Source organism: Chanodichthys erythropterus, chromosome 7 (assembly GCF_024489055.1).
Source record: "Chanodichthys erythropterus isolate Z2021 chromosome 7, ASM2448905v1, whole genome shotgun sequence".
Taxonomy (NCBI): Eukaryota; Metazoa; Chordata; class Actinopteri; order Cypriniformes; family Xenocyprididae; genus Chanodichthys; species Chanodichthys erythropterus.
In genome coordinates this window covers 27396271-27409511 of record NC_090227.1, presented here as the reverse complement: position 1 = coordinate 27409511, position 13241 = coordinate 27396271, and the positions used below count along the sequence as shown (strand labels likewise).

Below are 13241 nucleotides of genomic sequence, written 5' to 3'. Positions count from 1 at the left end.
TTTATCGTTTTATAATGTTTCCTGGGGTGCACTTATGTTAGTATGCTTTTTACATCCAAAATTGTCATAATTTATAAATAAAAGGCATATTTCCTACCCTGATTTTAGCCCTCTGATATGAACGCTCTGTTTTAAGGGGCGTGTCTGCTGTGAGACTTCAGTGTAAACGCCCATTGCTGTGATTGGCTGACATATTTGCATATGAAATAACTTAGTATTACTCTCTCTTTTAGCACATTTTTACTATTACAGCTCTCAAGGTTAACTAATCGTGAAAAGTGCTGCATTACATTTAGATCTATGGCATTGTATTTAGATAGTGGCATGAAAGGTTGCAGAGTTGAACACTGTGTGGTCATCACAGACATGTTGAGCGCATGAAAGCAGTGATCTCGTCATTGCAACTCAATTTCAGTACACTAACAAATGCTTTCATCTTCACTAACAGTGCAAAGGCGATATAACTAAAAGGTTCGTTGAATAAAACGGGAGTTTTGTGCGTCAGTCACTGATAAACTTACGCTGTTTGATGGACAGCTTCAGCGCGCGCTGCTCCAACGATTGCAAAGGGAGCTTTCTTTGATCGCTTTCTTTATATAATTTAATCACCATTAAATAACAGATTATTTTCATCCTACTAAGAGAAACAACGCAAGTTGACGCTTAGTCACGGGTTTGATTTACTGACACACAGACAAAGAACATCTGACTGTACATGAATCATTTCAGATCAGGCATTGTAATTAACACTGTTACTTTCATGTTGTTGCATTACTGTGGAGTTCATGCACTGCACAATATTTTGTAATCCTCAACGGCATGTTTATTGCTTGGTAGCTTGATCTGGTTTAGCACCATGTAGGCCTATGTTACTTAGGCTATCTGTTCTATTGCATCATGTCATGCACGAATCGGTGGGCAGGGCTAAACAGGCAGTGATGAAGTAGGCGTTGATCTTCATCTACAGAGGCGGTGCTTGCTGCCCTTTGATGTCATAGATCCCAATGCGTTTGCGTTTGTGTAAAAAAAAAAAAAAAAATCCATATTTAACAAGTTACGAAGTAAAATATCTAGCTTTTGCCAGACAGCCTTCTGTATTCAAGTTACGAAGAAAGTGTAAACTGGCATCACGTCAGTTACACTTTTTCCATAAGTTGAATAGGGAAGGCGTGGGACGTAGCGTAAGCTTTGTGAACCGCAAGAGTTTTCCACCTGGCTTGAGGGTTAGTAAAGCTTGGGGACATTTTCATTTGAAAGTGAACTAATCCATTAAATTTAATGTACAAAAATTGTTTTGCTTTCAGTCATTTTAATGAAGCAACTACATGTTTTGCGTGCAATTTGGATATCTGTTTAAAAAAATTTTTTTTGAATATGTTAATATCATTACCTGAGTATCATAATTCCTTTAGTTAATCCATGGTTTAAAAAAATGGTTAAACCAATTTAAATCATTAAAAAATAAACAGCACTATCAGCGGACACAATGTTTTTGTTTACTTCAATCAGCTCAACAGTTGCATCTTCTGTCTGCAGCTTCTGTGCTGATTAATTTATGTTTCTCATGTGTTTTCCATCCTTGAAAATCTGTTTTGACAAATCTGTTCATAAGTGTACGGAAGGCGCGGAGGAGTTGGCATTGGGTGAATTTGTTGAGATTCGTTCGTGTGAGTGCGCCTGTTGTAAATTTGGCAGGTTGGTTTAGCAGACAATCTTCTTTCAACTCTAAGAACAGAACACTGTGATTACAGTGAACTAACTGACACTGCAAAGCACAGCACAACCATAAAATGTCTACTATTAAAGTCTGATTTATTTCTGATTTCTTTATTATGGCATTTTTAGAGTAAAATATGGTCTTTGGTAAACATAACTAGTTGGTTGACAGACAATAAAGTTTTTGAATCTTTGAATCTTGAATCATGTCCTTGCACTGCAAAGAAGCAGAGATCTCCGACTCCAAACTATGCGCGGGCAGGCGTGGCGAGTTATATGAGATTTGACTGACAGCTTGAGGAGCCAACGGAGGAACGAGGTTTAGTCACAACTTCTTTTAAATGCTTTTTATTGGCTAAATATTTCTAAAACCCACATAGAGACATAAAGGATGACCATAGCATTAATTTTATAAAACAATGAAGAAATATAGAGATACAAGGTTTATTTTTTAAGAATTTTATCATTTACCACGGCACAGCTGACAAGCTGTCATGGCACATTAGTGCGCGGTGCAGTGGATGGGTTGGGAAACACTGCTCTAGACTACGTAGGACGGGACAAAACCATGCAGTGAATGGGGGGATCATTTTGCCGGAAAATGCAGAAATAAGCCGTAATTTTGTTTTATTTGTAATTATTTGGTAGATTATACATTTATAATTTCTATTAAATTGCTAATAGTACTATTACTACTAAAACCAATCTCTGGGGGCCCCAAAAGTGCGTGGGCCCTTAGAATCGCCCTAACTTTCCCCCCCTTAACGGCGCCCCTGATCATGTTTAAACTAAATGCTTGACGAATTGGACAACCACGGCAGTTCTACAGCAACTTGTTAGCAACTTTCAAGATTCACCTTTTTTGGCTGTATGATTTTATGTCATTTTTGTGGGAAAACCATCCAAAAATCCAAATAAATAAATAACAATTTAAATGGGGAAAGACTGAAATCTTCAGATTTTTTTTTTCTTTTGCTTTTTTTAGCTCAAATTAGGCTAAAAATGATCAGTATATCTCTGTCTGGCCCAGTTTATGTCCTTACTATAGTAAAATAGAGCATTTTAACTGAAAGAAGGGATGTCCTACTGCAGCCACATTGATAATTATGATCTCACATTTATATTTCAATGCTTTCTCTTTGCCTTATAGTGTCTCCTTCTCTCTTTCTGTTTGTCAGCAGGTCAAAGGCTGAACCCAGTGCTGTGGATCTCCATGAGTAACCAGACAGAGCTCCCTACTGCCCCTTCATGCCTCTGTCAGTTCCTTGACGCCCACCTTTCACCCTCTATCTCCCCACCTGACCGTTACACCTCCTCAATCTTCTTCCCTTAAATGATGTGGTTCGCGATCCGTGCTCTGCTCCTGGTGATGCTGGGTGCCGAGATCTTGCTTTCCAGCGGAGACTCTCCCCGCAAAGAAATTAAGATCGATGGGGACCTGGTTCTGGGAGGCCTCTTCCCCATCCATGAGAAGGGCGTCGGCATGGATGAATGTGGCCGGATCAACGAAGACCGTGGCATCCAGCGGCTTGAGGCAATGCTCTTCGCCATAGATCAGATCAACCAGGATGTAGGTCTGCTACCGGGCGTGGCTTTGGGCGTCCACATCTTGGACACATGCTCGAGGGACACCTATGCTCTGGAACAGGCTCTGGAGTTCGTCAGGGCCTCGCTTACAAAAGTGGATGATACAGAGTTCATCTGTCCCGATGGATCCTACGCACTTCAGGAAGACAGTCCACTGGCCATAACTGGTGTCATTGGGGGATCTTTTAGCAGCGTCTCCATACAGGTTTGATACAGTCAATTTGAGCTAAAATGGTTATGAACAATTCACAAAAAGTTTGAAATAATTGAGTTAATGAGAAAAGCCTTGCTAAATTTAACTAAACCAAACATTAATTGGTTGGAATGTATTTGCACATGCTTATCAGACCACATGCGTCAGCCTTTTTTATCACAGTATTAAAAATAATACTACACTATATTTCTACATAAGACCTAAACAATTGTACTATTTTTACACTGTAATGCAGAAATTGACGATGCGGTCAATAAATCATGATAACAAATGTTGGGATTAATAAGAAAAACTATGCGATCAATAAGTCATGACAACTGCAACTGCATGTTTTTACATTACTTTGACTCATTAAAATAAGAAATTATACCAGATTCAGCCCAGTATAATTTAAGTTGAAATTACTTATACAGCCAAGTTGATTGTACTTAAAAAAAAAATTAAGGCAGCAATTTTTTACTGTGCGGGTTTTTTTAGATGGATTTTGGATTTTGTTGATAATGATTTAATTTGATTGGTAACAGCCATAATGTATAGGCTAGTATTAATTTTTATTTCTTCAGGTCTTAAAAAGCCTTAAATTTGACTTTAAAAATGTGCAGCAACCCTGAAACCCCCCAAAGGATTCTATAAATATCTCGATATATCGATATCGTGAAATTTTTTGGCCACAATAACCGTGGTGTGAAAAATCTAATATCGTGACAGCCCTACTTTGTAGCATAACCTCCCTTTCAAATTCATTTTTTGAGCACAGCTAAACCTCTTTTATTTGTGTACAGTTTGAATTCATTACTTTTACTGAATTATTTGCAGGTTCGGCTTTATGAATCACAAATCTGCTCTTTACCCTCCAGAAGCCCACTTCTGAACAACACCACAGCTCTTTTCCCGACCAACTATGAAGAACCCAATTCATTATTTAGAGGGCCGCCCTCAAATAAAACTCTGCACCACCCCCATTTCCATTCTTCGCCCCTATAAATCCAGTTTGCTCTTTCCTTTCCTCATGTACGTGCACGGATTAGCACTGCGGCTATGCTATTGTGTGTGTTGTGCGTTGTTGCTTTCTAGTATCACTGGTGACAGAGCCATTGGAATTTGCATAATTTTGCATAACCCTCTCCCCATTTGTGGCTCAGCAAAAGCTGACTTCCTCTATCAGTTCCAAAATCCGTAATCTGTCTAACCCTCCTTTCTTTTCCCTCTCTCTGTCTTTTTCTTGTTCTCTGTCAATCCTTTCCCCCTGTTACTCTGCAGTTTTATTTAGCGATACTGCTCTGTTTCTGACAAAGAGCTAGGAGAATTGTGACCTCACAGTGGTCTCTCTTTAGATAACCATTGTTATCCATTGCTCTTCTTTTATCGCCAACGACTGGGCATTGTTTTTCTCTCACGACACTGCCTGTTGTTTGGCAGTCCTGCCACCCTCCCTCTGGCAAACTCTCTCTTGAGATTCTGTGTACACTTCTGTCCCTTATTCCTCCATATTCTTTTAAGTTACATAATCTCAGAGTTGAAAAGGATAAAGTAAGGTTACTTTCCATTGAAAGGGTAAGGGTAATTTTTTTCTTTTTTGGGGGACTCCTCTCAGCAAACAAAGTTTAGACATTGCTTTTTCTTTACATCCTCAGATATTTAGTTTTGTTTCTTCTCATTAACTCTTTTCCCTCCATCGATGGAATTTTCTGTCATTTATGAGACAACGCTTCCCCTCCATTAACAGAATTTTCCAGCTTTCCACGTTTTCACTGTTATGTGTTAGAGGGCACTAATACGCATCTTCTGAAAGAGTAATCTCTGGATCAAAACACAGACAAAAATGAAGCAGAAACAAGTGATAAAAACACTGCTTATGCACGTTGTAATCTTTGGGAAAAATAACATGATTTTTCTCAAAAAAGCTGGCGGGGGAAGAGTTAAAGCCAACATAAATTACTGTTCACAACCTATTTTATGTCCGTAATGTGAAGTTCAAAAGCCTGGGGTCAGTAAGATTTTTTTTTTTTTTTTTTTATGACAGAAATGAATACTTTCTATTTATCAAAGAATCCTGAAAAATGCATCATGTTTTTGGAGCATGCAAACATATTAAGCAGCACAACTTTTTTCAAACTTGATAATAAGAAATATTTCTTTCTTATTTATACAAAGTTCTGGCATGAAACTCTAGATGGCGCAGGCTAATAGGTCCTTTAACACACCTGCTAATTATCACATCATTATCTATAGGTCACAGATGATTGGTTCCTCCTGTTTTAGTAGCCAATGAGCTGCATCCTTAATCTTTAAATACATGAGTTAGCATTGCTTATAGCGCAGCGTGCTTCAGAAACCCTCCACCTTCCCCAGCTCCACCTGTATAGATCTGCTACGGTTATTCATGTACGCTATATCGTACAGCAGCAGCATGTCTTACTTGCTCACAGCAGCGGGTCGTGTATGTATTGGCAGTAGCAAGTCCTGCAATAATCAGCAGCAGCAGCAATTAAGCAGCAGCAGCAGCGTAGCAGATCTATTCCGCCAAGACCAAAAATATCTACATTGTCATATCCATTACCATACCAAACACTCCGAGAGTTGTCATGACAGAACTTTATTTTTGAATAAATGCAGCCTTGATGAGCATTAGAGACTTCTTTCAAAAACATTTAAAAATCTTACAGGCTCCGAACTTTTAAACGCTTGTGTATTTCAGAGTGGAACAGAATCAAGTTCTGCCCTTTTTCCTTTTTCTCATTGAATGAAAGGGTGTTACATACTGTACCAGTCTGAAGACAGACAGAATGCAAGTTTGCTAAAACATTCAAAATAAGACCAAAAGCATGTGTTATGAATGCACTGATCATGCTGACATAAAACTTGATTTATTAATCAATATTTATTTCATGTTCACTTTAACCTCTACTTACACCTTTAAAAAATCAAACTCTTTTTTTGAGCATTTAGCAAACATTCATTACGTTCATTTGTAGAGTATATTTGTTAGCATCCCAAAACAAGTGTTGTTCTAGCTAAGATTTAAATAATTGTGCATGTCAGTGTTATGCAGCAAAGAAGACATTATCCTCTGCATTTCTGCACAATTAGCATGGGGTGTGTGATATGGAAGAGCCAAGCTGAAAAAAACATTTCCATGCTGCTCAGCCCTGCTGAGCCTGTCTGTGTCCTCTTAATTGGGCTAATGTGGCTTGATCTAATCAAATGACTAAAAAAAGAATATTTTATGTATCATAGTCTTTGGATAATTAATTCATAAGTTGCTGACTTATTGATCGAAAGGGTTTGTAATGCAATACTGTATATGTTTGTGTGTGTGTTTCTCCCAGGTGGCCAACCTGCTGCGGCTATTTCAGATCCCTCAGATCAGCTACGCCAGTACCAGTGCCAAACTCAGCGACAAAACCCGCTACGACTACTTCGCACGCACCGTCCCTCCAGACTCCTACCAGGCCAAAGCCATGGCGGAGATCCTGCGTGCCTTCAACTGGACCTACGTTTCCACTGTTGCCTCCGAAGGTGACTACGGAGAGACAGGAATCGAAGCCTTTGAACAGCAAGCCCGTTTGAGAAACATCTGCATCGCTACTTCGGAAAAAGTGGGGCGATCAAGTGCGAAACGTTCTTCGTACGAGGCGGTGGTCCGTCAGCTTCTACAGAAGCCCACAGCCCGTGTAGCCGTGCTTTTTCTGCGTAGCGACGATGCTCGAGAACTCATCGCTGCCGCCGCACGCCTCAATGCATCATTCCTCTGGGTAGCAAGTGACGGCTGGGGGGCGCAAGAGAGCATCGTCAAAGGGAATGAATTCTCGGCGGACGGGGCGATCACGCTGGAGCTAGCGGCTAATCCTTTACCAGAGTTCAACCGCTACTTCCAGAGCCTCACGCCCTTTAATAATCACCGCAACCCATGGTTCAAAGACTTCTGGGAGCAAAAGTTTCAGTGTTCATTGGGCGGGCCTTCGGCAGCAGGGGCGGGAACCCCAAAGCCACCTTGTGACCCAGAATTGGCTGTGGACAGCTCAAATTTTGAGCCAGAATCAAAGATTATGTTTGTCGTAAACGCTGTGTATGCCATGGCGCATGCCTTGCACCGAATGCAACGCACTCTTTGCGCCAACACCACACGCTTGTGCGATGCCATGCGCAGTATTGATGGCAGGAAACTCTACCGGGACTTTCTGCTTCACGTCAACTTTAGAGGTAACCTGCTTCATTTTGTTTTTCTCCTAGAGGTTTCTCTCTGACTAGTACTGTAAGAGTTTACGGCATCCGCCGCGTATCTGTGTCACACTGTGGTTCTGAAAAGACAGGTTTACAGGCTCTGTAATTAGAGACACTGTGTGTCTTGATTGCGACTTGGAGAATGAGGCAGGAGTCAAGCGTCTTCTGTCAGCGTCGCTGAGAGCTCGGCTTTGACTGACAGCTGAAGGAGAGAGAGGCAGGTAAAAATAAACTATGTAAAAGTGCTCAGCATGCTCAGGTTGGCGTGGCAAGTAGATGGGATTAAGCCACAGTTATCTGTAGCTATGCACAAACACATTTAAAGATAAACTCACAGAGAGCGAGAGCAAACGATAGCTAGAAGTTTGGGGAGGAAAAGATGCAGAGAATTTGACTACGCCAAACAGAGAAGATAGGAACAACAACACAATTACATTATACGTAAGCCATGCATAACAAATACATAAGGGATAATGTAGAAATGCAAAATAAACCTTGATAGGGTAATCAGGACAGAGTGGTCAGAGTGGTCTTATATCATCATGAAGGGGGGTTATTTTGCAATAATTACCAGCAGACCATGCATAATTTTGTTGATTACATGACTACTTACCAAATAAATAAATAAATGGACATTAAATATTAATCTGAGTTGAAATATCATAATGTGAGAAAAGAAAGATTCTCACCCAGGCTTCATTTGTGTATGTAAATATATATACACTGCCCTCCAAAAGTCCTAGAGAAGTGGGGTTTTGGACAATATTGGCATGAATCCTTTTTAATTTGTGATAATTTTGCACTGATAAGGGACAACACAAACTATGAAAACATATTTTATTACATAAACAGTTTATACATAGAAAAAAACTTACATTTTCGATTCATCAAAATATCCACCATTAGCAGCTATCTGACCTAAACTGGGTTCTAATTGGTTCATTGTATTCTAAACTTAATTGGCAATCAATTGTTGAAGCTATTAAGGTGTGCTGACCCAAAAACCTTTTACAAACCTGGGCCAAGTTTAAACCAGTAACCAGACATCACAGCTGGCAAAGGGGCATATCTGACTTTGACATGTATATATTGAAATTATTATGTAATCAAAGTGAAAATTATTATTGCTAGTCTTCAATGATAATGTCAAGTTACTTTAATGTATTGGCACAAAAAAAATGATAAGGATTCATGCTGATATCATTCAAAATCACACTTTGCCAGGGGTGTTTCCAAACTTTTGGAGGGCAGTGTGTATATATATATATATATATATATATATATATATATATATATATATATATATATATATATATATAAACCTCTCACATCAACACATTAATTTTCACTCAAATCAAACTGGCTAAATAGTCTTAATAGCAGCACTTTATTGTCGGATGCTGAAATTAGCAAAAAAAAACAAAAACAAAAAAAACAATTCTACATCAAAAATATTGCCACGCAACCTACATGGTATATCAAAATACCATGGTATTACCATCCAATACTATCTCTATACCGCCACAATACTTTTTGTAAGTACAGTACATATGTGTGCATGTGTATGTATGAAAGGCAGAGCTAGAGAGGGAGGAAGCGCTAGTTTCACACACAGAACAGAGAGAAATACACAAAGACAGATGGAAAGAGTGAGTGAGAGAGAGAGAAAGATCGGGCAGATAAAATGACGGGAGAGAGGTTGAGTGGGCTGGTACGCATCAGCAGAAGAACATTCTCTTTGAAGTTCACCATCTTCATTTTTCAAGCGCAGAATCAAAGACGTGTGGGGTTTGCTGTCTGGGGCGATTGAGAGGGAGGCAGGAGGCAAGCCATGCAGGAGAAAAGGAGGAAAAAACGTCATCATCATCATCATCATGCAGACAGAGGAGATGGAGGTAGAGAGAGAGAGAGAGAATCAGAAAAGACAGAATGGAGGAGCTTGTGGAGTGAGAATGATTGTAGATGTGCTTGGAATCAAAAGAAGGATGTTGGTATGGATGGATGGATAGAAGATGGAAGAGATGAGAAGAGAAGCCCAAAAGGATTTACAGTTCACATTCTCCTCCCTATGGTGAAGAATTAAGTCCCTCTGTGCTTTCCAGCATTCTGACTCGCAAAGTTCACACAGCTAGCCCTTCTCTAGCTCTCACACTAGCTTTTGGTGCAGCCCCGATTCCGTTTGTCATTGGTTTTGTTGGGTTTCAGAACTAGGATGCTTTTACTATTTTGTACGACCGGTGGCAGCCCATTTACATTTGATATTAAAGGAGACCTATAATATGTAATATAAGTCTCTGATGTCTCCAGAATGTGTCTGTGAAGTTTGAGCTCAAAATAACCCACAGATCATTTATTATAGTTTGTCAAATTTGCCCCTATTTGGGTGTGAGCAAAAACACACAATTTTTGTATGTGTCCCTTTAAATGCAAATGAGCTGATGCTCCCCACTCGCTTTCCAGAAGAGGGCGGAGCTTTAACTGCTCACGCTTCGGTTGCTCAACAACAACAAAGCTCACACAGCCAAAATGACGATTGTCAGTAACGGTGTTCAGCCTTACATTGTTCAAACCAGAGTCAGACACTGATGGAGAGAAAGTTACAACTTTTAGAAAGCATCTAGATGTTTCTGAACGGTTAGTGGATAAATTTATGTAGTTGCTGTGGAGGTAATTCAACTCATTGACTAGCATGTGCCGTATTGTTAATCTTTTGTGCAAATCTAGTGTTGAATTGACCCTCGTTTGTGAAGCAGTCCGGTGTAAAATGACGGCATGGCAACGACACTCTACTACAAAAACTCTTCCTCTTCTCTAAGGCAGCACAACATGGCCTCACCCCCTTTGTTGTGTGTTTTTTGGGGGCAGGGTTTATGTACATTTTAGGGTTAGTGATGTCACTAACCTGGGAAGAAGCTCGTTGTAGTCTTTAAACAACGAATTCTTTGAAAGAAAATATCTGCCTTTGCATTGAACTTTGAGCATTGTATCTTTGCAGATGTTGTTTATGCTCAAACAGCAACATTACACACTAAATAGGTGTAGGTAGGTGCACCCTAGTAGGTGACTTTTTTTCTTCAGTAGAACACAAATTGTTGCAGCGGTTGCAGTTAAAAATCACAATTTCTGTTCTACTGAAGAAAAAAAGGCACCTACATCTTGGATGCGCTGGGGGAAAGCAGATAAACATCAACTATCCCTTTAAATATGAGCCGATTTAGGCTGCGGCCCCTTTAAATGCTCACACTCCCCGCCCACAGAGCTCGCGCTTGCCTTAAACAGCATAAACAAAGTTCACACAGCTAATATAACCCTCAAAATTGTTCTTTACAAAGTGTTCGCCATGCAGCATGTCTAATCGCATAAGTATGGTATTTATTTGGATGTTTACATTTGATTCTGCATGAGTTTAATAGTGCTCTGTGGCTAAAGCTAACATTATACACTGTTTTATAAAGAATGAAGATGTTTATGAATTATACAGACTGCAAGTGTTTAAAAAATGAAAATAACGACAGTCTTGTCTCTGTGAATACAGTAAGAAACGATGGTAATTTTAACCACATTTAACAATACATTAACAACATGCTAACGAAACATTTAGAAAGACAATTTACAAATATCACTAAAAATATCATGATATCATGGATCATGTCAGTTATTATTGCTCCATCTGCCATCTCTCGCTGTTGTCCTTGCTTGCTTACCTAGTCTGTTGATTCAGCTGTGCACATCCAGACGCCCTGCCCTTGTCTAATGCTTGAACATGAGCTGGCATATGCAAATATTGGGGGCGTACACCCCAACTGTTACGTAACAGTCGGTGTTATGTTGAGATTCGCCTGTTCTTCGGAGGTCTTTTAAACAAATGAGATTTATATAAGAAGGAGGAAACAATGGAGTTTAAAACTCACTGTATGTCATTTCCATGTACTGAACTCTTGTTATTTAACTATGCCAAGATAAAATCAATTTTTAATTCTAGGGCACCTTTAATAGAATTAATTCGAATTTCTAAAAATAAAAATGAATTAAAAAAAATAATAAAAAACTATGATTTCATTAAACAAAGATACTAAAAAAACACTGTTCTGTGGAATATAAAAGACTATATTTTGTGAAATGTCTCAGTGTGTAATTGGCAAACATCTCATCTGATTATTTGTGATTGAATCACCTAAAGATGCATGTTAAAACCAGGTGTACCATCTACTCCACAACCCTGAAAAATATTCCACCACCTTCTGGAACGTTCCTCCAGCAGGAACTGTTTATGGTTTATTGTATGTTAAAAGTGTTAGAAGTGGTTAGCTGGATGTCACAAAGTGCTATTCACAGACAGCTCCTCTTGTCAGTGGTGTTGTGTAAAAACCTTACCCTCTGCGTCAGAGTGTTTCTGTGCTGCGAGGAGCCTGTCACATCTCCAAGAGCCTGACTCCTCGAATACCCTAACACACTGTGGCAACATGCCGTTGCTATAGCAATTAGGTCGCCACATGGCATCAAGTGGTGAGGTAATCCAGTAGGGTTACAGGGGGGTGTTCTGTCAACTGAGAGAAAAAGAAAGCAAGTAAGATAGAGGGATGCAGTGCTTCTATTGAGTCACACTCATTTAGACACTATAAGCACAAACACACACTTGTAGATATTAGCCCTCATATTCCAAAACCGCATGATTTGCCTTGCTTTCTACTACCTTCTAAAGTAACATTGTATCCAAAATGTAATCTCATAAGTGATGTATCTGGAGCTCTGGAGAAACTGTATGCAACAGAAATAGCGCTCCCAGTTATGTGGCTACGCGTGAACCGTTTGTAATCAGTCAAACTGAAGCTTTAGCCTATATGGGCTTATACACTTTTTTGTAATGTTTTTTTATTTGTTTTTTAAAAATAGCAATTTTGTAAGTGTCACATATTGAAAAGTTCAAGAAACAAACAGTGCTGCATAACAGCTGGCATATGCTGTTTTCTGCTGGGTAAGTTAAAAAATCACTATTGCTAAAAGTATTACTGTAAGCCATTTTAAATACTGTAAGCCATTTTTTAAATGACAAAGCACTAACACAAAAATGTGTGTGTGCCCTATATATATATATATAGGGCTGTCAATAGATTAAAAATTGTAATTGCGATTAATCGCACCCTTTTGTGGGATTAATCACAATTATTTGCACTTATTGTGCAATTAAGCATACATCATTTATCATGTTTAAATGTGCCCTAGAACTTTTTTTACAAGATGTAATATAAGTCTAAGGTGTCCCCTGAATGTGTCTGTGAAGTTTCAGCTCAAAATACCCCATAGAGTTTTTTTTAATAAATTTTTTTAATTGCCTATTTTGGGGCATCATTATAAATGAGCCGATTCAGGGCTACTGGCCCTTTAATTCTCGTGCTCCACGGAGCTCGCGCTTGCCTTGAACAGTGCATAAACAAAGCTTACACAGCTAATATAACCCTCAAATGGATCTTTACAAAGTGTTCGTCATGTATGCGGCATG

At 39.2% G+C, this 13241-nt stretch overlaps 2 protein-coding genes across 8 annotated transcripts in view; one reads left to right on the top strand and one right to left on the bottom strand.

Annotated features, from left to right (window-relative positions):
• The window catches only part of elapor2a (endosome-lysosome associated apoptosis and autophagy regulator family member 2a), a 197039-nt gene that overhangs the window by 122768 nt on the left and 61030 nt on the right, over positions 1–13241 (bottom strand). For 6 of the 7 annotated variants that reach the window (XR_010895502.1, XR_010895503.1, XR_010895504.1 and 3 more), the window contains one exon: positions 12116–12288. The gene's annotated coding sequence lies outside the window, so the exon portion shown is untranslated. Of the gene's footprint in view, positions 1–11584; positions 11596–12115; positions 12289–13241 lie in introns of those variants that run through there. The other variant, XR_010895511.1, reaches the window with a different exon arrangement.
• Positions 3053–13241, top strand: part of grm3 (glutamate receptor, metabotropic 3) — a 31943-nt gene continuing 21754 nt past the window's right edge. The window contains exons 1-2 of the mRNA XM_067390029.1: positions 3053–3508; positions 6847–7720. Of these exons, the coding sequence (XP_067246130.1) occupies positions 3053–3508; positions 6847–7720 (1330 nt within the window). The remainder of the gene's footprint in view (positions 3509–6846; positions 7721–13241) is intronic.